Genomic DNA, 27,450 nt, shown 5'->3' with positions numbered 1-27,450 from the left:
ACTGTTGGGCCCTCCTGTGAGTGAACACAATTGGGTATAGCTGATATGCAAACATTTGGGATTCACTTATATCTTAGCCTGTACTTGGTCAAAGTTCCTCTTATGACTATGACTTGGTGTAGCCTGAAACCAGACTACTGTGGATTAGTGATGTTTTGTAATGGATTACCTCCCTGATGAGTACATTTAAATAACAATGGAAACTAGCATATCACTGGCAACACATATAAGGATTTTGGCAAATTTTCACCGTTATGTATGAAACTATTTTCACAACAACATTAATGTTTTACAATAAATTATATCAAACATATGTATAATTTAGTAGTATTAAAACTTTTTAAGTTTTTTTGAATTAAGAATGCACCAATCTTACTAGGAATCTATTCAAATCTAACCCTTAGTATGCTAATTTAATAATGGCTCATCAAAGGTATTGAATTACTGAACACACATCTTTGCATAGTTTCCAAAACTAAAATATTATTTCATGCTCTGGCCCCTCTCATGTAACAGTTTAAGAATACGTACATTATTTAAAATCATTTTAAAAATGCGACTGGAATGTCCAGGCCCAAACTTCTGCTGCTGCAACATCCGTCCATTCTAGCATATACATGCAATTGTTTCTCTGAGATTCTGCATGCAACCAGTTTATTTTTTGAACTGAATAACAGATTCCTAGAAGTTTATTTTGACATTTCCAAATAAAACTATATATAATTTAACAATTTCAGGAATAGATTAGATTGCTTGCTATTCCATTAGAAACTCTTACTTCCAAGTGTGATTTTCAACAAGCGTTCATATGTTTAGCTAACCAAAGGGAAACAAAAGCATAGTGACAGGAAGTCAACACAGCAGAAAGTATGACAAAGGTTTACACTTCCAAAAATGACTGGAAAGTAAATAATTTATAACCAAAGACCATCTATGCATAAACAACTAAAGATCTGGGAGGTACAGCTTTGCAAAGTAAAAAAGTCATATGGGGGGAGGGGGGGTTAAAACATTGCTTCAAACACAGTCCCTCTATCACTGTGCTTCAAAACATCATCTTAATTATTCAGCTCAGTGTACAAACACATAAAGTACAGAAATTGGATAATTAATGAAAACATTAGACAAAACAAGAATATGTAAGCAATATTAAAAGTATGCCATGTTTTGTTTTGTTTTTGAAAAATCATGATGTAGTGCACAGCCATACAGACTGTTTTAGTGGATAATAATATTTTAGGTTTGCAATGTCATACTCCTCCAGATATTCATCAAGTTTTCTTGAGAGGCGATTAGCTTAAGGAAGGGGCTGTGCAAAATGTTTTTTCTCCTCTTTGTTTTTGTGCTATTCTTTTTCTAGTGTAAAATATTTTTTCTCAAAGATGTAGGCGTGTCAAATTTGTTCATGTTTTTGATCTCTACAGGATTTTTTCAATAATATTTTCCTGTTAATTATTATTAAGAAGATGAAAGATTGTGGAGTGAGTGTGGGTGTGTACAAAAGGGTCAGCAAGAAGAACTATATAAGATAGCTGAAAGTCATGAAATACCAGTTGAAAGATGTCACTTTTATTTGAGGGAAAACCTAAAAAAAGGAATGTACAGTAACTCTACACACTTGGAACTTTCAAAATCTGTGTGCAAATGTAAAACTGATAAACATGCAAATGCTAAACCATTGCATCCATCAATACTGGTTAAACTTTTTTTTCCCCTTAACGTCACGTCCATAAATTCTGGTTCTTCAACTTCTTACGTTCCATTTATATAGTATTTCCTTTTTGACTCCCATGTGCGAAGCACAAAATGGGAGTCTTTGCAGTTAGTGTGTCTGTATGTGTGTATGTGTGTATGTGTGTATGTGTGTATGTGTGTATGTGTGTATGTGTGTATGTGTGTATGTGTGTATGTGTGTGTGTATGTGTGTATGTGTGTCCGACTGTTCCACTGCTATCTCAAGAACCATACATCGGTTTTTGATGAAACTTGGTGCATAGATGCTCTGGGCCAATGCGCAGATTTGATTAGGTTTTGGTAAAAATCCATGCTCGTTAATTACCTAATTTGCATGATAATTAGCTAATTTTTAGCTGTTCTATGACTGTTCCACTGATATCTAAAGAACCACTCATTGGATTTTGATGAAACTTGGTACATAGATGCTCTGAACATATGCGCAGATTTGATTAATTTTTGGTAAAAATCCGTGCATATTAATTACCTAATTTGCATGATAATTAGCTATTTTTTAGTGGTTCCATGACTGTTCCACTGATATCTAAACAACCACTCATTGGATTTTGATGAAACTTTGTACATAGATGCTCTGAACTAATGCTAGGTTTTGATTAGTTTTTGGTAATAATCCGTGGATACTAATTACCTAATTTGCATAATGATTAGTCAATTTTCGGTTTTTCCACTGATATCTCAAGTACTAATCATCACATTTCAATGAAACTTGGTACATAGATGTCATACGACACTGCACAGACCTGATAGTTTTTATGGTAATATCAGTACGTATTAATTACCTAATTTGCATAATTAATTAATTTTCAGCATTTGATATAAGTAGTTAGCATTACATTTCAATGAAACTTGGTACTTACATACTCAAGGACTATGCAGAGATTGATTGTTTTCGATAAATATTTGTGCATATTAATCACCTAATTTGCATAATTAGTTAATTTTCAGCTTTTCCACGGGTATCTCAAGTACTAATCATCGCATTTCAATGAAACTTGGTACATAGATCCTTTAGGACTATGCAGAGACCTGATTAGTTTTAGGGTAAATAATTGTGCATATTAATTACCTAATTTGCATAATTAATTTTCAGCTTTTCTACTGATATCTAAAGTACTAATCATCATATTTCAATGAATCTAGAATTATGCAGACCCAATTAGTTTCCGGTAAATATTTGTGCATATTAATCACCTAATTTGCATAATTAACCAACTTTCACACTGATATCTCAGGTACTATACATCACATATCAATGAATGTACATGGATGCTGTAGGACAATAGACAGACCTGAATAATTGTGGGTTAAAATCTGTACATATTAATTACCTAATTTGCATAATTAACCAATTTTAATCTTTCACACTGATATCTAAAGTACCGTAAAAACTCCAAAATTTCGACTGGTTTTAAATAATTTGTGTTAGAAATGTGACGTGTTTTTAGAGTCAAAATTAAGGTGCATTTTCGGACAGTCGAATTTTTCAGAATAGAAATCAGCAAAAAAAAATGGGGATGATAGACAGTGTGCTTCATTAGTTTTTAAAAAATGCAATGTCCGTCAATTGACGTAAACTTCCTCATGTTTCACGGTAAAAGCAAAGGTCGTGGCCAAGTTGTAACTCAAAATCTAAACAAAGTCATCAATCAGTGAGTATTATGACAAGCAAAACAAAACATCAAGACGCGGAGAAGAGGTCAGCACAAAACTAATAGGTCAAAAGACAAAGCTGTCTCGCACTACCTAGGAAAACTTGCGAATGTTCGAAGTACAGGTACCCATTGGACAAAAGATACATGGAAGTTTAGCAAACGATCTCCCCGACCCAGTGCAATGTATCCGGTTAGAATCAAAGCTCACGTGTCCCTTATTTGAGCACCGTACCGGTGATTTGAGGGACCAAATTCTGCCGTAAATTCGCCCTTGGATTAAAAAATATAATGGGATTTAAGAAAATAAAATGGGACTTTTAAGGTGTATTTTGGCGTCATTTTTCGGACATTTCAATCAATCCTGCCGGCTAAAATAGAGTCTAAGTTTTACCGTAGTCATTGACGTCTGTCTATTCAAGAGTACACGAGTATGATTTTTATCGTGACTAGCGTGAGCGGGTAAGCTTCCTTTCGAGAATGAGCTGTTATCACTGTGAACAATGTTAAATTATTCTTCAGATGACCAGTTTATTTTTTAAAAACAACTAATTTTTTTATTTAAAAAAAATCATGCCGTTTTCGCAACATCCAGCTTTTTGATTGGTTAATTAGCGATTTGACCTATTTGACCTAAGAGAACATGGCGGATATCCTACAGCATCAAACGTTTATACGAGACCGGAATCATTCACTTACGATGAAACTAAGTTGACTTTTATTTGTATTTCATAACCATTCAACAAATTTATTTTGTGTACATTATTATAATCACTACTGAGTACAGTAATAATCAACAATTCAGAAACGCAGCATGCCGAGATTTTTGTGTTCGTTTTTATTTGAAACTTCGTTTATTTAGAATATATTTTCGTTACCAATAAAATAAAAATCTCTCAGTCAATCAGAAACCCGGATTCATGCCTTTGAGAAAGGTCCCGTTTGAACGCTCACATCGGTTTTTTTTTTCGTTTGGGGGAAAACTAAAACTGGTCGCAATTTTCGAATAAGAATGAGTCGGCAATTTTTAGTGGAGTCGAAAATTTGGAGGTAAATAAAACACCGAAACCCGGCAAATAAATAGGCGGTCAAATTTTTAGAGGGGTCGAAATTTTGGAGTTTTCACGGTGCTAATTATTCCATTTCAATGAAACTTAGTACAAAGATGCTCTAGGACAATGTACAAACCTAATTAGTTTGGGGTAAAAATCTGTTCATATTAATTCCCTAATAAGCATAATAATTCATAATTTTTTGGTTCTAATCACATTTCAATTAAACTTGGAGACATAGATTTTCTGTTACATTGCGCAGACCTCATTAGTTTTACACTCAAATCTGGTCATATTAATTTTCTGATTTGCATAATTAGTTTTCAGCTAAGTAATTTCGAATTATATTTAATGTGTCTCCAATACTCTCAGCACATGGGAGTTCTTTCTAAGCTTTCTTTGATTTTAAATTGTCATTATCTGCAAAAAATAATTCAGATTGCTATTAGCTTACAATGACCAGTTTTTAATTAAGACACTTTGTAATCAATTTTGGAAACAAAAATGTGTGGTGTCTGTGTATTCTGGCATATTTCTGTCCTCACAAATAACAATGTGGATAAAATGACATCTTGTGATATGTCAATTTTTCCCCTATGCAACTCAGATATACTTCCAAAAAGATGATACCCGGTACATTCTGATTGAAAAAATATAAATATCAAATAAAACAGAATAACATCAAATTGTTTCCTAACCGAATATATTAAGGGGTTGTGCCATATATACACACAGTTCATCTCTTGAGAGACTAGGACAGTACACAGTCCCTCTGTGGACAGTACATTGCTGTACTTGGGAACCTAATTTCTGAGAACAATAGGGGGATTTAACTTCCTACAAGAGACAAAAGAATGTTATGTAACAATGCAGCTGCATGATTTTGTCTTTCAAAGTAGGAAGTTGTGTACATACAAAATTATAGAGTCCCTCCACAATGGGAATGCCACCATGCATGTACAACTTCATCGATCCCCAGGTACTTTCACAAAATAAATAATTGTATTATAATTATGATCCAATACAATACCATATTTGCTCTAAAATTACATTTGTGGATACTAAATCATGAAAATATTACATATTTCGACCGTTGAAGATCCCTGTAATTTACCTAAGCGCAATGTGCTGCTAATAGAGTAATTATGTTAAGTGTAATATTGTTTCTATATTTTTTTTTCAAAATCAAAAAAATGCTATTAAAAATATAAAAACAGTTTAGTTTGAAAAGTGAAATAATGGTATTCGGATGGTTATGATTTAAGCATGACCTTAGAAAACAGGGTCATGCAACTTCTGTCTGAGACAATGTGCAATGTGGGTTATAACCTCCTGTATAATCTCATTAATACATATACATGTACCTAGAAGATTTATACATCTGAAACAGTTTTTACTAGTATTCCCATTAGTCAGTGTATAACAAGTGCACTATGCTATATCTGTTCTAAATATGATGAAAAATCCACTTGTTATAATGACACAAATTTTCTTGGTCATTGTTTACTTTTAGGCAGTTTTGTTTCCTTGCAGAGAAAACTTACCATTTTTGTTTCCCTTTCCTGATTTCATAGTGGAATAAAAATTGTTAATTTTTAGTTTCACTCGCATCAATAGAATGGACTTGGCTATTCAAGTTTTGATCAAATTTAATTTTTCTGATTATATTCCAACCACAAAAGTGTCTCATTTTGTGTAGCTACACCCTGGCAGCCATGTTTGGCTTATGAAATAGAAAAAGATGTAACAGTGGTGTTGACATAGCTTTATTATCAGTTTCTCTAAGGTGTTAATTTGGGTAGAGGATTATAACTAAGGTTACATGAAAGGGGTAGCCACAGTAGTATGTCCCTGTTCTCTAAGGTCTATGATTTAAGTAATGTTATACATGTATAGACTAAATATTTTTTTGTCCCAGTTGAGCCAGAGTACCCATGATCAATTTGGCTGACCCAGAAACGCCCAGGACATTTACTGACTGAATATTACACCTTCATTATATTTTGTTTAAGTCTCGCCCATTTGCCTCCTGTATCTTCAATAGTAGTGTTCATGCTACACAAAGTACGGGCTAAGATTTAAGCTAATCTCATATGTTTGAGTTCATGCACAGAAGGAAACAATGGTTAGCACTGGGTAAGGAACGCCCAAACTTATTAAGAATAGGCAAAATCTTCAGAAATTTTAACTATGAGTGCTCAGTAAGAGTAACTAGGAAAGTTAGTTCTACAGTTATAAAACAATACCAAAGCAAATTCAGAAAGTGCAAATTGCAGAATAACAGGAAGTAGCACAGTCTCATCATCGGTAAATTTTTTCTTGAGTCAATCTCTCTATATGTGTTAGCGTTGATTGTCATGCAGGAAATGGCACACCAAAATAAAAAGTTATGAATATAGTAGTAAATCTCCTAAATGAACATTAAATACAATGGTTTTTTTAGCCGAGCTAAGCGTTCATGCATGTTTTGTTTTGCCTGTGCTAAGGCTTTGGACTGACCAGATTTACTCTGTACCTAGTATTTCTTAGCCTGTATTCATGCACATTTTTTTAGCACAGGGTAACGTATTGGACCTCTTAACCTTTGCTAAAGAGCTCTACGTGAATGCTACGAATAAGTGTCTTCTGTTTATTCCTACTTTAGGTGCATACATTCAGGTTCACTTCCCTTTTATATTGATCTCTACAACTCATTCAAATCAAATTGGGCTCAAAGATGAGCAAAGAATATTAGATTCAATAGAAATTTAGTTTAAATCCATGCTAAATTAAAAGTTATTTTGAGTATGAGTTTTACTTTTTTCTTTTGTGCGCAAAGAAAAATGAACTGTTGCACACTGTAGGCATATATCATCTATACTAGTTTACAGGAAAAAGGGATTCTGTATGGTATTTGATGTTATGGGCATAATATATATAATATATATAGTTAATACATGATTACTAAATTAGATTTCCCAGTGTACAGTACACTATTGCTGGTATTGTCTGAAGAGAAAAAAAAAACAATATACATAGTCTTCGAAAATTTAAAAAAAACAAACATTTTGCAGTCAGTTAAATTATTTTATTAAAATAATTTGAAAACATTGCCATGAATGGAAACAAATTTACGTTGATGTTTTTTTGCAGATTTCAGGAGTTGGAAATAAATTTTGTTTATACTTTTCTTGTATTAACAAACATAGGAGCTAATCCTCATTAACACCTACTTGAGCTTGTTGTTTGACAATTATGAATAATAATGAAGCATTACTTACACAGTGTGCCATGACTGAACAAAAACGAAAGCCCCAAAAGACTATCCTGCTACATAAACAACAACAAAAGTATCTAATATTGTATTGAAGTCATTGTAAAATGGTAAAATAATTACAAATTCATACCTTGATGTGCCAGTTGCAGTACTGCAATCGTCCTATGATTCAACACCATCTAAATACTCCGCAGGTTATGCTGTCCACCAGCAGTCACTGGCATCAGCGTTACTATGAAATTTCACTGGGGATCGAGGCAATATTCGCGAAATTTCATTTAAGTGTACTTGCAAGCGCCAGTAAAACTTGGGAAAAATAAATTCCCACACGTATATTGAGCTCACACGAGGTAGCAGGCTGTTTTCTGGGCCATTATATTTAGAGACATGAACAAAAATACTGGTCATTTTATGTATGTAATGAAAAATAAAATGACCATTATACTGCCCATCAAAAAAAAATGTTCATCAACTCCATCATTTAAAAAGCAATTGTAATTATTCTGACCAGTATAAAAAACATGGGTCATTAAAACCGCCATTTTAAAAACACTGGTAAATATTTTGGCCACTTAAAAAATTCTGGTCAATACTCTGGCCATTAAGAAAATAGTGGCCATTATAATGGCCAGAAGTGACTTTTTAAAGGGGTCTGAGGGGTGTAAAAACAGTGTTAAAGTGAAATGAAGAATTATTATAACCTTCTCACTAACCTAAAAGCACAAATAAATAATCAAAAATTTTGAAAATTAAAACTTTCCGAAACGCGACGGAATTTCCGAAAGTAATCCGGACGCTGTTATATGTACATGTATGTCGTGATCACCAACCAACATATGTACATGTATGTAGTGATCACCAACCAACATATGTATGTAGTGAACACCAACCAACATATGTATGTAGTGAACACCAACCAACATATGTAGTGAACACCAACCAACATATGTATGTAGTGAACACCCACCAACATATGTATGTAGTGAATACCAACCAACATATGTATGTAGTGAACACCAACCAACATATGTATGTAGTGAACACCAACCAACATGTATGTAGTGAACACCAACCAACATATGTATGTAGTGAACACCCACCAACATATGTACATGTATGTAGTGATCACCATCCAACATATGTATGTAGTGAACACCAACCAACATATGTATGTAGTGAACACCAACCAACATATGTATGTAGTGAACACCAACCAACATGTGTATGTAGTGAACACCAACCAACATGTGTATGGAGTGAACACCAACCAACATATGTATGTAGTGAACACCAACCAACATATCTATGTAGTAAACACCAACCAACATATTTATGTAGTGAACACCAACCAACATATGTATGTAGTGAACACCAACCAACATATGTATGTAGTGAACACCAACCAACATATGTATATATGTATCTGTAACCATGAATTATTGAAGTGTATTTTGTTTCCCAGTTATCTGTATCCTGATGGACATGAACCGAATCCAGACCTTACAGATATCTTGCATAAACCATCAGAGGAACACATTTTGGTATCTTACGAACAATATGAGCTCTACTGTGAAATGGGCACAACGTTCCAGCTTTGTAAAATATGTGCTGAGAATGATAAAGATGTACGTCTCGAGCCATGTGGTCATTTATTGTGCACACCGTGTCTTACAGCGTGGCAGGTGAGAAATGTCATTATTTTTTTTGACAAACATTTTTGGTGCAATATCTCTCATTTCATTAGTTTATTTCGAACCAAATAGTTTTAATTTCAATTAATTTAAACAAATTATGTTTGCTTATTTTGTGAATGTTCAAAGTGCTGTGCTAGAAGTGGTATGATGAAAGTAGGATTAACTGTTAGTAGCTCATTTAGTAAAGCACTCTTTTTGGTATTTTTCTGTTCTCTGGACAAATACATCAAGTAATATCATCAAAAATAATTAGTCGTTTTCACCACCTTTCTTTGCAAATTGTCCCCAGAGTTTTTTTGATCTGTACTCTGGATTAAATTACTGGTAGACTGAAAACCGCAGAATGATGTAAAATCCAATTTATTTTCTGTAAGTGTTATATATAGTCTACAATAATGTGGATCACATTGTTTTCACATTGTACATCTCAAATAGCAGACAAATATTAGTTATCAAGCTTCTTGTTTAAAAGCCGAATCTTAAATTTCAAATTTCCCCCAATACTTCTCAGCACACAGGAGATCTTTCTAAGCTTTCTTTGATTTGACTTGATTTTAAATTTCATCAGTTAGTTTTCTTCATATTAATCATGAAAAATAAATAGGTGATTTTCCGTACAATTGCGAGATCTCGCGAGATGCATGAAAGACGCGCGTTGAACGTCTGCCGCAAAAATCGAACGATTTGATTTTGAACTAGAATTTCTTTATTTCGTAGCTTACATTGACCGGCCGATCTTCGACAGAGGAATATTGCTTCCGAATACCCTTACTTAATCGAAATTGCCTATCATCAAATGTGGACAGCAAATTATTAAGCATGGAAATGTCCCCGAAATACTTCGTGTTTGTCGAATCCCACGCGATGTTTGACGCGACTACGACGCTATGACCTTTGTTTGTCCTGTTTTTACATTAGATTTCACGCATAACGCGTGATTCTCGCAGTGAACAGAAAATGGTCTATTTATGTTGGATGATTATGTGATTGTATTGGTGATGATCAAAGCTGTCATCTAGCTTCTTGTGTTCATGGTCTACATAATACACATCTACCTAGCATGCCATCACATTTCTGCATCATGTGAACTTTCTGTGTGTGTGTGTGTGTGTGTGTGTGCATGAAGAATAAGGCTTTGACAGCAGTGTTATTGCCAGTATGATTACTGGCTTGACTGCCAACCAAAATCATTTACTTAATTCACCTGTCTGCAATTTTATCATTGGGATAGCATAGCTCATCCAACAATGTGTGGTGGTCTTTTACAAATTTTTGATTTTGGAAATGATGATATAAAATGATGGTGGATTCTTTCTTGCATATTTTTTCTGAGGCGCACATATCAAGTTATTGGAAGCACATTTGCTGTCTGAATATTTTCACATGTTTGAGATTAGCTGCTTCTGTGTGTCTTATATGTGATTTGTCAATAGTTTAACATACACCACTGATTTACTGTATACAGTGACAACCATTAGTTAATTAAAAATTAGTTAATTACCAAAAATATATTGTTAATTGAGGTTATAATTATATACAAGTCATAACTATAAAAAATCATCATTTAAATTGATGTAAATTTGAGCCGCCACCCCCCAATCCTTTGTTTTATTGCTCCCTTAATAGCTTTGTGCATGTGCTAGTAATTTGCATACCACATGTCAACAGCAAAACAACATGTCCACCATTGGAAACTGCACATTTTTCTTGTTTTCTGTTATTTATTTTCCCGGTATTATGAAAATGTTTCTCTGGTGACAGAGTTTTGATTTACCAAAAAACTTTACTCATTGTGTCCACAGGCTACACTCACATTCCTTAGTTAATGTTGAGATTGTAAATAGTTTGATATATCTGAATAGTTTGATATATGGGCCTGAATCTAGAGTAAGATAATATTGAAATGAAATAAATAATCACTGATGTACATACGTGCATCCTTGATATATCGACTAAACACAAATCATAATTAAAATACTGTAGAATACTTTATTTTTCGTTTGCAATTTATTTTTGCTATTTTCGCTGAAGGGATGCTTCAGTGAAAATAAAATCCAGTGAATATACTTTATCAGTACATATTAATTACCTAATTTGCATAATTAATTAATTTTCAGCATTTGATATAAGTAGTGACCATTACATTTCAATGAAACTTGGTACTTACATACTCAAGGACTATGCAGAGATTGATTGTTTCTGATAAATATTTGTGCATATTAATCACCTAATTTGCATAATTAGTTAATTTTCAGCTTTTCCATGGGTATCTCAAGTACTAATAATCGCATTTCAATGAAACTTGGTACATAGATCCTTTAGGACTATGCAGAGACCTGATTAGTTTTAGGGTAAATAACTGTGCATATTAATTAACTAATTTGCATAATTAATTTTCAGCTTTTCTACTGATATCTAAAGTACTAATCATCACATTTCAATGAATCTAGAATTATGCAGACCCAATTAGTTTCCGGTAAATATTTGTGCATATTAATAACCTAATTTGCATAATTAACCAACGAAATGAATGAAATGAAACTTAGTACAAAGATGCTCTAGGACAATGTACAAACCTAATTAGTTTGGGGTAAAAATCTGTTCATATTAATTCCCTAATAAGCATAATAATTCATAAATTTTTGGTGCTAATCACATTTCAATTAAACTTGGAAACATAGATTTTCTGTTACATTGCGCAGACCTCATTAGTTTTACACTCAAATCTGTTCATATTAATTTTCTGATTTGCGTAATTAGTTTTCAGCTAAGTAATTTCGAATTATATTTAATGTGTCTCCAATACTCTCAGCACATGGGAGTTCTTTCTAAGCTTTCTTTGATTTCAGTTTGTGAAGATATTTTCAATTTTTGGATTTTTTTTAACTAAATGGTTGTCATATGGCAAGAACATATGACATGACAAATACAGAACGCTATCAACTTTGCAGGTAGATTTTCCAATGTTATCGTCTGGCTACACACTATTGTGTGCATGTCTTCAAATACCAAAACACTAATAGACTATCCAATGTCATCATCTGGCTATAAATTATTGTGTGCATGGCTTAAAATACCAAAATACTGATAGACTATCCATTGTTATCATCTGGCTACAAACTATTGTGTGCATGGCTTAAAATACCAAAACACTGATAGACTATAAAATGTTATCATCTGGCTACAAACTATTGTGTGCATGGTTTCAAATACCAAAACAGTGATAGACATGGCTTTCAAAACGCATTTTGGTTACAAGAGCGGTTGGGTCATTCATGTAGTTACTGTGTTAATGTTTCTTTCTCAATGCCCTCCGCCCTCAAGCCCACTCTGTTTCTCTCTTTTACCATAAGTTTGTTTACAAACACAATGTCTTGCTTTCTTTGGCTCTCTCAATAATGCTTTGCTTTTATTGCCGTTTTTTTACAGACAAGAATGAACCAAAATAAGGTGTGTATATAGCTTTGTTTTTAGTGCTTCCTCTGCATTTATTTTGTTTTCTGCTCTGTTTGAAATAAACCCTAATGCAAAATTTGATACACTGTAAGCAACTTAATTTTCACTTCTAGAAGTTTTTTTTTTATGTGATTTCAGGATATTTTGGTATTTGTCAATCTAAAATTTCATGTTTTTAACTGACTCGCATAATTTTTAAAAACATGTCTTGTGAAAATAAAGTAGTTTACAGTATTAACATGGCGTGGTGTAGTAGTTGTAGTATTACTTGGACAGTGACAGTATTCATGTGACATAGTGGTGTACTGTAGTAGTTGTAGTATTACTTGGACAGTGACAGTATTCATATGTGACATAGTGGTGTACTGTAGTAGTTGTAGTATTACTTGGACAGTGACTGTATTCATATGTGACATAGTGGTGTACTGTAGTAGTTGTAGTATTACTTGGACAGTGACAGTATTCATATGTGACATAGTGGTGTACTGTAGTAGTTGTAGTATTACTTGGACAGTGACAGTATTCATATGTGACATAGTGGTGTACTGTAGTAGTTGTAGTATTACATGGACAGTGACAGTATTCATATGTGACATAGTGGTGTACTGTAGTAGTTGTAGTATTACATGGACAGTGACAGTATTCATATGTGACATAGTGGTGTACTGTAGTAGTTGTAGTATTACATGGACAGTGACAGTATTCATATGTGACATAGTGGTGTACTGTAGTAGTTGTAGTATTACTTGGACAGTGACAGTATTCATATGTGACATAGTGGTGTACTGTAGTAGTTGTAGTATTACTTGGACAGTGTCAGTATTCATATGTGACATAGTGGTGTACTGTAGTAGTTGTAGTATTACTTGGACAGTGACAGTATTCATATGTGACATAGTGGTGTACTGTAGTAGTTGTAGTATTACTTGGACAGTGTCAGTATTCATATGTGACATAGTGGTGTACTGTAGTAGTTGTAGTATTACTTGGACAGTGACAGTATTCATATGTGACATAGTGGTGTACTGTAGTAGTTGTAGTATTACTTGGACAGTGTCAGTATTCATATGTGACATAGTGGTGTACTGTAGTAGTTGTAGTATTACTTGGACAGTGACAGTATTCATATGTGACATAGTGGTGTACTGTAGTAGTTGTAGTATTACTTGGACAGTGACAGTATTCATGTGACATAGTGGTGTACTGTAGTAGTTGTAGTATTACTTGGACAGTGACAGTATTCATATGTGACATAGTGGTGTACTGTAGTAGTTGTAGTATTATATGAACAGTGACAGTATTCATATGTGACATAGTGGTGTACTGTAGTAGTTGTAGTATTACTTGGACAGTGACAGTATTCATATGTGACATAGTGGTGTACTGTAGTAACTGTTGTAGTATTATATGAACAGTGACAGTATTCATATGTGACATAGTGGTGTACTGTAGTAGTTGTAGTATTACTTGGACAGTGACAGTATTCATATGTGACATAGTGGTGTACTGTAGTAGTTGTAGTATTACTTGGACAGTGACAGTATTCATGTGACATAGTGGTGTACTGTAGTAGTTGTAGTATTACATGGACAGTGACAGTATTCATATGTGACATAGTGGTGTACTGTAGTAGTTGTAGTATTACTTGGACAGTGACAGTATTCATATGTGACATAGTGGTGTACTGTAGTAGTTGTAGTATTACTTGGACAGTGTCAGTATTCATATGTGACATAGTGGTGTACTGTAGTAGTTGTAGTATTACTTGGACAGTGACAGTATTCATATGTGACATAGTGGTGTACTGTAGTAGTTGTAGTATTACATGGACAGTGACAGTATTCATATGTGACATAGTGGTGTACTGTAGTAGTTGTAGTATTACATGGACAGTGACAGTATTCATATGTGACATAGTGGTGTACTGTAGTAGTTGTAGTATTACTTGGACAGTGACAGTATTCATATGTGACATAGTGGTGTACTGTAGTAGTTGTAGTATTACTTGGACAGTGACAGTATTCATGTGACATAGTGGTGTACTGTAGTAGTTGTAGTATTACATGGACAGTGACAGTATTCATATGTGACATAGTGGTGTACTGTAGTAGTTGTAGTATTACTTGGACAGTGACAGTATTCATATGTGACATAGTGGTGTACTGTAGTAGTTGTAGTATTACATGGACAGTGACAGTATTCATATGTGACATAGTGGTGTACTGTAGTAGTTGTAGTATTACATGGATAGTGACAGTATTCATATGTGACATAGTGGTGTACTGTAGTAGTTGTAGTATTACATGGACAGTGACAGTATTCATATGTGACATAGTGGTGTACTGTAGTAGTTGTAGTATTACTTGGACAGTGACAGTATTCATATGTGACATAGTGGTGTACTGTAGTAGTTGTAGTATTACTTGGACAGTGACAGTATTCATGTGACATAGTGGTGTACTGTAGTAGTTGTAGTATTACTTGGACAGTGACAGTATTCATATGTGACATAGTGGTGTACTGTAGTAGTTGTAGTATTACATGGACAGTGACAGTATTCATATGTGACATAGTGGTGTACTGTAGTAGTTGTAGTATTACTTGGACAGTGACAGTATTCATATGCGACATAGTGGTGTACTGTAGTAGTTGTAGTATTACATGGACAGTGTCAGTATTCATATGTGACATAGTGGTGTACTGTAGTAGTTGTAGTATTACATGGACAGTGACAGTATTCATATGTGACATAGCGGTGTACTGTAGTAGTTGTAGTATTACTTGAACAGTGACAGTATTCATATGTGACATAGTGGTGTACTGTAGTAGTTGTAGTATTACATGGACAGTGACAGTATTCATATGTGACAGTGGTGTACTGTAGTAGTTGTAGTATTACATGGACAGTGACAGTATTCATATGTGACATAGTGGTGTACTGTAGTAGTTGTAGTATTACTTGGACAGTGTCAGTATTCATATGTGACATAGTGGTGTACTGTAGTAGTTGTAGTATTACATGGACAGTGACAGTATTCATATGTGACATAGTGGTGTACTGTAGTAGTTGTAGTATTACTTGGACAGTGACAGTATTCATATGTGACATAGTGGTGTACTGTAGTAGTTGTAGTATTACTTGGACAGTGACAGTATTCATATGTGACATAGTGGTGTACTGTAGTAGTTGTAGTATTACTTGGACAGTGTCAGTATTCATATGTGACATAGTGGTGTACTGTAGTAGTTGTAGTATTACATGGACAGTGTCAGTATTCATATGTGACATAGTGGTGTACTGTAGTAGTTGTAGTATTACATGGACAGTGACAGTATTCATATGTGACATAGTGGTGTACTGTAGTAGTTGTAGTATTACATGGACAGTGACAGTATTCATATGTGACATAGTGGTGTACTGTAGTAGTTGTAGTATTACTTGGACAGTGTCAGTATTCATATGTGACATAGTGGTGTACTGTAGTAGTTGTAGTATTACATGGACAGTGACAGTATTCATATGTGACATAGTGGTGTACTGTAGTAGTTGTAGTATTACATGGACAGTGTCAGTATTCATATCTGACATAGTGGTGTACTGTAGTAGTTGTAGTATTACTTGGACAGTGTCAGTATTCACATGTGACATAGTGGTGTACTGTAGTAGTTGTAGTATTACATGGACAGTGACAGTATTCATATGTAACATAGTGGTGTACTGTAGTAGTTGTAATATTACATGGACAGTGACAGTATTCATATGTGACATAGTGGTGTACTGTAGTAGTTGTAGTATTACTTGGACAGTGACAGTATTCATATGTGACATAGTGGTGTAGTAGTTGTAGTATTACTTGGACAGTGACAGTATTCATATGTGACATAGTGGTGTACTGTAGTAGTTGTAGTATTACATGGACAGTGACAGTATTCATATGTGACATAGTGGTGTACTGCAGTAGTTGTAGTATTACTTGGACAGTGACAGTATTCATATGTGACATAGTGGTGTACTGTAGTAGTTGTAGTATTACTTGGACAGTGACAGTATTCATATGTGACATAGTGGTGTACTGTAGTAGTTGTAGTATTACTTGGACAGTGACTGTATTCATATGTGACATAGTGAGTGGGTGTACTGTAATAGTTGTAGTATTACTTGGACAGTGACAGTATTCATATGTGACATAGTGGTGTACTGTAGTAGTTGTAGTGTTACTTGGACAGTGACAGTATTCATGTGACATAGTGGTGTACTGTAGTAGTTGTAGTATTACTTGGACAGTGACAGTATTCATACGTGACATAGTGGTGTACTGTAGTAGTTGTAGTATTACTTGGACAGTGTCAGTATTCATATGTGACATAGTGGTGTACTGTAGTAGTTGTAGTATTACTTGGACAGTGTCAGTATTCATATGTGACATAGTGGTGTACTGTAGTAGTTGTAGTATTACATGGACAGTGACAGTATTCATATGTGACATAGTGGTGTACTGTAGTAGTTGTAGTATTACTTGGACAGTGTCAGTATTCATATGTGACATAGTGGTGTACTGTAGTAGTTGTAGTATTACTTGGACAGTGTCAGTATTCATATGCGACATAGTGGTGTACTGTAGTAGTTGTAGTATTACATGGACAGTGTCAGTATTCATATGTGACATAGTGGTGTACTGTAGTAGTTGTAGTATTACATGGACAGTGACAGTATTCATATGTGACATAGTGGTGTACTGTAGTAGTTGTAGTATTACATGGACAGTGTCAGTATTCATATGTGACATAGTGGTGTACTGTAGTAGTTGTAGTATTACTTGGACAGTGACTGTATTCATATGTGACAAAATGAGTGGTGTACTGTAATAGTTGTAGTATTACTTGGACAGTGACAGTATTCATATGCGACATAGTGGTGTACTGTAGTAGTTGTAGTATTACATGGACAGTGTAAGTATTCATATGTGACATAGTGGTGTACTGTAGTAGTTGTAGTATTACATGGACAGTGACAGTATTCATATGTGACATAGTGGTGTACTGTAGTAGTTGTAGTATTACATGGACAGTGACAGTATTCATATGTGACATAGTGGTGTACTGTAGTAGTTGTAGTATTACATGGACAGTGTCAGTATTCATATGTGACATAGTGGTGTACTGTAGTAGTTGTAGTATTACTTGGACAGTGACTGTATTCATATGTGACAAAGTGAGTGGTGTACTGTAGTAGTTGTAGTATTACTTGGACAGCGACAGTATTCATATGTGACATAGTGGTGTACTGTAGTAGTTGTAGTGTTACTTGGACAGTGACAGTATTCATGTGACATAGTGGTGTACTGTAGTAGTTGTAGTATTACTTGGACAGTGACAGTATTCATATGTGACATAGTGGTGTACTGTAGTAGTTGTAGTATTACATGGACAGTGACAGTATTCATATGTGACATAGTGGTGTACTGTAGTAGTTGTAGTATTACTTGGACAGTGACAGTATTCATATGCGACATAGTGGTGTACTGTAGTAGTTGTAGTATTACATGGACAGTGTCAGTATTCATATGTGACATAGTGGTGTACTGTAGTAGTTGTAGTATTACATGGACAGTGACAGTATTCATATGTGACATAGTGGTGTACTGTAGTAGTTGTAGTATTACATGGACAGTGTCAGTATTCATATGTGACATAGTGGTGTACTGTAGTAGTTGTAGTATTACTTGGACAGTGACTGTATTCATATGTGACAAAGTGAGTGGTGTACTGTAATAGTTGTAGTATTACTTGGACAGTGACAGTATTCATATGCGACATAGTGGTGTACTGTAGTAGTTGTAGTATTACATGGACAGTGTCAGTATTCATATGTGACATAGTGGTGTACTGTAGTAGTTGTAGTATTACATGGCCAGTGACAGTATTCATATGTGACATAGTGGTGTACTGTAGTAGTTGTAGTATTACATGGACAGTGACAGTATTCATATGTGACATAGTGGTGTACTGTAGTAGTTGTAGTATTACTTGGACAGTGTCAGTATTCATATGTGACATAGTGGTGTACTGTAGTAGTTGTAGTATTACTTGGACAGTGACAGTATTCATATGTGACATAGTGGTGTACTGTAGTAGTTGTAGTATTACTTGGACAGTGTCAGTATTCATATGTGACATAGTGGTGTACTGTAGTAGTTGTAGTATTACTTGGACAGTGACAGTATTCATATGTGACATAGTGGTGTACTGTAGTAGTTGTAGTATTACTTGGACAGTGTCAGTATTCATATGTGACATAGTGGTGTACTGTAGTAGTTGTAGTATTACTTGGACAGTGACAGTATTCATATGTGACATAGTGGTGTACTGTAGTAGTTGTAGTATTACTTGGACAGTGACAGTATTCATGTGACATAGTGGTGTACTGTAGTAGTTGTAGTATTACTTGGACAGTGACAGTATTCATATGTGACATAGTGGTGTACTGTAGTAGTTGTAGTATTATATGAACAGTGACAGTATTCATATGTGACATAGTGGTGTACTGTAGTAGTTGTAGTATTACTTGGACAGTGACAGTATTCATATGTGACATAGTGGTGTACTGTAGTAACTGTTGTAGTATTATATGAACAGTGACAGTATTCATATGTGACATAGTGGTGTACTGTAGTAGTTGTAGTATTACTTGGACAGTGACAGTATTCATATGTGACATAGTGGTGTACTGTAGTAGTTGTAGTATTACTTGGACAGTGACAGTATTCATGTGACATAGTGGTGTACTGTAGTAGTTGTAGTATTACATGGACAGTGACAGTATTCATATGTGACATAGTGGTGTACTGTAGTAGTTGTAGTATTACTTGGACAGTGACAGTATTCATATGTGACATAGTGGTGTACTGTAGTAGTTGTAGTATTACTTGGACAGTGTCAGTATTCATATGTGACATAGTGGTGTACTGTAGTAGTTGTAGTATTACTTGGACAGTGACAGTATTCATATGTGACATAGTGGTGTACTGTAGTAGTTGTAGTATTACATGGACAGTGACAGTATTCATATGTGACATAGTGGTGTACTGTAGTAGTTGTAGTATTACATGGACAGTGACAGTATTCATATGTGACATAGTGGTGTACTGTAGTAGTTGTAGTATTACTTGGACAGTGACAGTATTCATATGTGACATAGTGGTGTACTGTAGTAGTTGTAGTATTACTTGGACAGTGACAGTATTCATGTGACATAGTGGTGTACTGTAGTAGTTGTAGTATTACATGGACAGTGACAGTATTCATATGTGACATAGTGGTGTACTGTAGTAGTTGTAGTATTACTTGGACAGTGACAGTATTCATATGTGACATAGTGGTGTACTGTAGTAGTTGTAGTATTACATGGACAGTGACAGTATTCATATGTGACATAGTGGTGTACTGTAGTAGTTGTAGTATTACATGGATAGTGACAGTATTCATATGTGACATAGTGGTGTACTGTAGTAGTTGTAGTATTACATGGACAGTGACAGTATTCATATGTGACATAGTGGTGTACTGTAGTAGTTGTAGTATTACTTGGACAGTGACAGTATTCATATGTGACATAGTGGTGTACTGTAGTAGTTGTAGTATTACTTGGACAGTGACAGTATTCATGTGACATAGTGGTGTACTGTAGTAGTTGTAGTATTACTTGGACAGTGACAGTATTCATATGTGACATAGTGGTGTACTGTAGTAGTTGTAGTATTACATGGACAGTGACAGTATTCATATGTGACATAGTGGTGTACTGTAGTAGTTGTAGTATTACTTGGACAGTGACAGTATTCATATGCGACATAGTGGTGTACTGTAGTAGTTGTAGTATTACATGGACAGTGTCAGTATTCATATGTGACATAGTGGTGTACTGTAGTAGTTGTAGTATTACATGGACAGTGACAGTATTCATATGTGACATAGCGGTGTACTGTAGTAGTTGTAGTATTACTTGAACAGTGACAGTATTCATATGTGACATAGTGGTGTACTGTAGTAGTTGTAGTATTACATGGACAGTGACAGTATTCATATGTGACAGTGGTGTACTGTAGTAGTTGTAGTATTACATGGACAGTGACAGTATTCATATGTGACATAGTGGTGTACTGTAGTAGTTGTAGTATTACTTGGACAGTGTCAGTATTCATATGTGACATAGTGGTGTACTGTAGTAGTTGTAGTATTACATGGACAGTGACAGTATTCATATGTGACATAGTGGTGTACTGTAGTAGTTGTAGTATTACTTGGACAGTGACAGTATTCATATGTGACATAGTGGTGTACTGTAGTAGTTGTAGTATTACTTGGACAGTGACAGTATTCATATGTGACATAGTGGTGTACTGTAGTAGTTGTAGTATTACTTGGACAGTGTCAGTATTCATATGTGACATAGTGGTGTACTGTAGTAGTTGTAGTATTACATGGACAGTGTCAGTATTCATATGTGACATAGTGGTGTACTGTAGTAGTTGTAGTATTACATGGACAGTGACAGTATTCATATGTGACATAGTGGTGTACTGTAGTAGTTGTAGTATTACATGGACAGTGACAGTATTCATATGTGACATAGTGGTGTACTGTAGTAGTTGTAGTATTACTTGGACAGTGTCAGTATTCATATGTGACATAGTGGTGTACTGTAGTAGTTGTAGTATTACATGGACAGTGACAGTATTCATATGTGACATAGTGGTGTACTGTAGTAGTTGTAGTATTACATGGACAGTGTCAGTATTCATATCTGACATAGTGGTGTACTGTAGTAGTTGTAGTATTACTTGGACAGTGTCAGTATTCACATGTGACATAGTGGTGTACTGTAGTAGTTGTAGTATTACATGGACAGTGACAGTATTCATATGTAACATAGTGGTGTACTGTAGTAGTTGTAATATTACATGGACAGTGACAGTATTCATATGTGACATAGTGGTGTACTGTAGTAGTTGTAGTATTACTTGGACAGTGACAGTATTCATATGTGACATAGTGGTGTAGTAGTTGTAGTATTACTTGGACAGTGACAGTATTCATATGTGACATAGTGGTGTACTGTAGTAGTTGTAGTATTACATGGACAGTGACAGTATTCATATGTGACATAGTGGTGTACTGCAGTAGTTGTAGTATTACTTGGACAGTGACAGTATTCATATGTGACATAGTGGTGTACTGTAGTAGTTGTAGTATTACTTGGACAGTGACAGTATTCATATGTGACATAGTGGTGTACTGTAGTAGTTGTAGTATTACTTGGACAGTGACTGTATTCATATGTGACATAGTGAGTGGGTGTACTGTAATAGTTGTAGTATTACTTGGACAGTGACAGTATTCATATGTGACATAGTGGTGTACTGTAGTAGTTGTAGTGTTACTTGGACAGTGACAGTATTCATGTGACATAGTGGTGTACTGTAGTAGTTGTAGTATTACTTGGACAGTGACAGTATTCATACGTGACATAGTGGTGTACTGTAGTAGTTGTAGTATTACTTGGACAGTGTCAGTATTCATATGTGACATAGTGGTGTACTGTAGTAGTTGTAGTATTACTTGGACAGTGTCAGTATTCATATGTGACATAGTGGTGTACTGTAGTAGTTGTAGTATTACATGGACAGTGACAGTATTCATATGTGACATAGTGGTGTACTGTAGTAGTTGTAGTATTACTTGGACAGTGTCAGTATTCATATGTGACATAGTGGTGTACTGTAGTAGTTGTAGTATTACTTGGACAGTGTCAGTATTCATATGCGACATAGTGGTGTACTGTAGTAGTTGTAGTATTACATGGACAGTGTCAGTATTCATATGTGACATAGTGGTGTACTGTAGTAGTTGTAGTATTACATGGACAGTGACAGTATTCATATGTGACATAGTGGTGTACTGTAGTAGTTGTAGTATTACATGGACAGTGTCAGTATTCATATGTGACATAGTGGTGTACTGTAGTAGTTGTAGTATTACTTGGACAGTGACTGTATTCATATGTGACAAAATGAGTGGTGTACTGTAATAGTTGTAGTATTACTTGGACAGTGACAGTATTCATATGCGACATAGTGGTGTACTGTAGTAGTTGTAGTATTACATGGACAGTGTAAGTATTCATATGTGACATAGTGGTGTACTGTAGTAGTTGTAGTATTACATGGACAGTGACAGTATTCATATGTGACATAGTGGTGTACTGTAGTAGTTGTAGTATTACATGGACAGTGACAGTATTCATATGTGACATAGTGGTGTACTGTAGTAGTTGTAGTATTACATGGACAGTGTCAGTATTCATATGTGACATAGTGGTGTACTGTAGTAGTTGTAGTATTACTTGGACAGTGACTGTATTCATATGTGACAAAGTGAGTGGTGTACTGTATTAGTTGTAGTATTACTTGGACAGCGACAGTATTCATATGTGACATAGTGGTGTACTGTAGTAGTTGTAGTGTTACTTGGACAGTGACAGTATTCATGTGACATAGTGGTGTACTGTAGTAGTTGTAGTATTACTTGGACAGTGACAGTATTCATATGTGACATAGTGGTGTACTGTAGTAGTTGTAGTATTACATGGACAGTGACAGTATTCATATGTGACATAGTGGTGTACTGTAGTAGTTGTAGTATTACTTGGACAGTGACAGTATTCATATGCGACATAGTGGTGTACTGTAGTAGTTGTAGTATTACATGGACAGTGTCAGTATTCATATGTGACATAGTGGTGTACTGTAGTAGTTGTAGTATTACATGGACAGTGACAGTATTCATATGTGACATAGTGGTGTACTGTAGTAGTTGTAGTATTACATGGACAGTGTCAGTATTCATATGTGACATAGTGGTGTACTGTAGTAGTTGTAGTATTACTTGGACAGTGACTGTATTCATATGTGACAAAGTGAGTGGTGTACTGTAATAGTTGTAGTATTACTTGGACAGTGACAGTATTCATATGCGACATAGTGGTGTACTGTAGTAGTTGTAGTATTACATGGACAGTGTCAGTATTCATATGTGACATAGTGGTGTACTGTAGTAGTTGTAGTATTACATGGCCAGTGACAGTATTCATATGTGACATAGTGGTGTACTGTAGTAGTTGTAGTATTACATGGACAGTGACAGTATTCATATGTGACATAGTGGTGTACTGTAGTAGTTGTAGTATTACATGGACAGTGACAGTATTCATATGTGACATAGTGGTGTACTGTAGTAGTTGTAGTATTACATGGACAGTGTCAGTATTCATATGTGACATAGTGGTGTACTGTAGTAGTTGTAGTATTACTTGGACAGTGACTGTATTCATATGTGACAAAGTGAGTGGTGTACTGTAGTAGTTGTAGTATTACTTGGACAGCGACAGTATTCATATGTGACATAGTGGTGTACTGTAGTAGTTGTAGTGTTACTTGGACAGTGACAGTATTCATGTGACATAGTGGTGTACTGTAGTAGTTGTAGTATTACTTGGACAGTGACAGTATTCATACGTGACATAGTGGTGTACTGTAGTAGTTGTAGTATTACTTGGACAGTGACAGTATTCATATGTGACATAGTGGTGTACTGTAGTAGTTGTAGTATTACTTGGACAGTGTCAGTATTCATATGTGACATAGTGGTGTACTGTAGTAGTTGTAGTATTACATGGACAGTGACAGTATTCATATGTGACATACAGTACTCATTTCGCCGAACCTCCCGCCCGCTTCCGGATTTCGATCGCTTTTTTTTCGCTCGCTTTGTTCAATTCGACCGCGCAATTTCCGCTTTTTTTTCGACCGCGCAAATCCGGAAGTATCCGTTCGCGCAATCGCTCGCTCGCTCGCCTGACAGCGCAACCGCCCGCTCGCTCGCCTGACAGCGCAACCGCCCGCTCGCTCGCCTGACAGCGCAACCGCCCGCATTTACAGTTCATTACCTACTGTTTCATGTACAAGTGTATCATTTTTCTTTTTTATGATGTTAAAATAAGAATAAATACAATCAGAAATTTATAGAACGACCGTTGAAAAAATACGGTGGATCACACGGCCATATAAAATTGGTAATAATACATACGCGTAGTAATAATGTCCACCATAAACAAGATCGAACCAAACATGTGAAATCAAATACGACACTGACACAGACACAACTAATATGAAATAAAACCATTCTATTTTTGGTGGAGAGCGAAAAATGTCTACTGTAGAGTACGGTATTCGTTGAGTAACCGTGTGTAGGGTGATGGTTGTCATGTACGCATGGTTTGGGTTTAACACGGGTCAAGTTGTAGTTATGTTAAAATCCGTGGCACCTATAACAATTGAAGAATATCTGCAGGAATAGTAAGACTGTGAAAATAAACGACTGATCGATTGTTATAGAATGACCGCAGTGTACAATTTGTCAAACAAATACAATACTTGCAAATGTAATGTCGGCCAGCGCCCATCTTACTTGTCCGAAGTTGTCGAAGCCAACATCAATGGAGATCGCGTTATTTAACTAGGCGGCTGGCAAGCGGACTAACACGTTACATAAACTTGTTGAATTACAATTATGGTTTTTATTTTTGCGCCCAATGTCTCGTTATAAAATAAAGGATTCAAATTTTGCAGGGTATTCCGTTTTTTGCGAACTCTGGGCGAAATACTTTCATCAGCTGTACGTAGTTCACTTACAGCCAAAACAAAGTTAGCTTGGACATTAAGTTGTGAGACGCGACAAAACAAACGCTGCCAGTGATAGATAGATAAAAGAACAAAATAAACGCAATCAAAGGCGCCGACCACACGCTTTGGAAATAAATAGAACACGTTGCGAAGAGGAATCGCACCTGCATCTTGACTACGTCTCCGGTCATGAGCAGGGTTTGCCGCGTCTTAGAAAAATTGAAAGTTAAAAAGAAATCAGTGTCGGGGAACCATTCACAATGTTTGCATGAAAAGTCCCACGCGAAAGCGTTTTTTTTCTTCCTGTTACAAACACTATGGTATCTGAATCCCGATTAATTCATAAATATGAATCGGTAAGGGTCAATTTCCTGCAATCCTTCAAGATTAAATTTGCCTCCGAAAATCTTTCTAACGATGACCTGGAAGATTGCCATGATTGAGTGCCACCATTTCTGTTATAAGATTTATTCAGTATAATAATACAAATGTTCACCCCAACAGAGGTGGACATACAGTTTTAGCGACCCGAAGAGCTCATTGTCAACTGAGGCGAAGCACTACGATAAAGACTTTCCGTTCCCAATAAATAATAATAAAAAAAAAAACTTCTCGTTTCTTTCGTTTTGGGGGAAAAAAACCTGATTTTGACAAAATAATTTAGAAATTGATATTAAGAATAATTAATAACGAAATCCATATGTACCCATATTTTTTTTTCATAATTACTGATTACACACGAATATTACAGAAAAAAATAATTTGCTATATTATCTATATTTGTGCCTTTTATTTGTCTTGAATCGTGACTGAAAGAAGCTTGATGAAATTACAAACTATGTAGTGTATTCGACAACTCATGTATGAACAACAATTTTAATAAATATGATTTTACTTGGTAAAATTACTGTATTTTTCTACATAAAAACAAAAGAATTTCATAATGTCTTTGTTATCATGATAGCGTTGTTGGTAATAGTTGAAAATGATACAGCCACGTGAACCTGCTTATATGAGATCAAAGGAGTCTCTGTTTAGCCGTATACAGCCGTATACATCTAACTGCGTCATCGCTAAGTTTCCTTGTGGACCACGAGCTCTGTTCCTTGTTTGCACGTTATCATGTTCACACAATCGCAGACATTATTTGTAAGGGTGCCCTTTGAAATGGCACATTTTCTCGATGTTTTAGCGAGTACTCCGCGGGTATATGGCTTGTTCTCACATTAGGATAATTTTCCTCGAGTTCACTCATCGCTTTCCCACATGCACTTCTCGTTCTTTGCTGCTAACTTTTTTGCACTCTAATATGGTGTTGTTTTTGTCTTTCTAAACATCGAGTTTATTTTTGACATTCAACGAGATCGCTTGAATTTTGAATTTGATGACGGTTCGAATTTATCCACTTTTACAGTGATCAACATTGCGTTCGAGTAGAGTTACTAGTAATTACAAGCCTGATTTACATTTTTCTTGCGGTGTTTTTTGTCAATGTATTAAATATAAGTGCTTTGGGAAATAACATAATTATATTGCGCGAGTGAAAGAGTTTGGTGAGACTGTCACAACATGTTATTTATTTCCAACGCGCGTGGTCGGCGCCTCTGATTGCGTTTATTTTGTATTTTTGTTTTCAAAATGTATCACTGGCTGCGTTTGTTTTGTTTTCCTCAACAAATTAACTGTTCCGAGATCTCTTTCATTTTTCGTCCGGCTGCTGCCAATCCAATAATTCGTCGCCGCATGTACTCAGACAAGCGATTAATCGTCACAGTCATTATACTAGTAGTTTAAGTCCAATTGATTTGTAGAAATTCAGCTATGCGATAATTATATGTGCAGTTTTGT

General features: G+C 35.3%; 1 protein-coding gene across 1 annotated transcript in view; it reads left to right on the top strand.

Moving 5' to 3' along the window:
• The window catches only part of LOC102801859 (E3 ubiquitin-protein ligase CBL-B-like), a 70,773-nt gene that overhangs the window by 23,802 nt on the left and 19,521 nt on the right, over positions 1-27,450 (top strand). Inside the window, exons 4-5 of the mRNA XM_085499366.1 lie at positions 9,175-9,394; positions 12,836-12,856. Of these exons, the coding sequence (XP_085355492.1) occupies positions 9,175-9,394; positions 12,836-12,856 (241 nt within the window). The remainder of the gene's footprint in view (positions 1-9,174; positions 9,395-12,835; positions 12,857-27,450) is intronic.

Source organism: Saccoglossus kowalevskii, chromosome 5, assembly GCF_978046115.1.
Source record: "Saccoglossus kowalevskii chromosome 5, keSacKowa6.1, whole genome shotgun sequence".
Taxonomy (NCBI): Eukaryota; Metazoa; Hemichordata; class Enteropneusta; family Harrimaniidae; genus Saccoglossus; species Saccoglossus kowalevskii.
The sequence above is the reverse complement of the archived record's forward strand: the minus strand, read 5'-3'. Positions and strand labels throughout refer to the sequence as shown.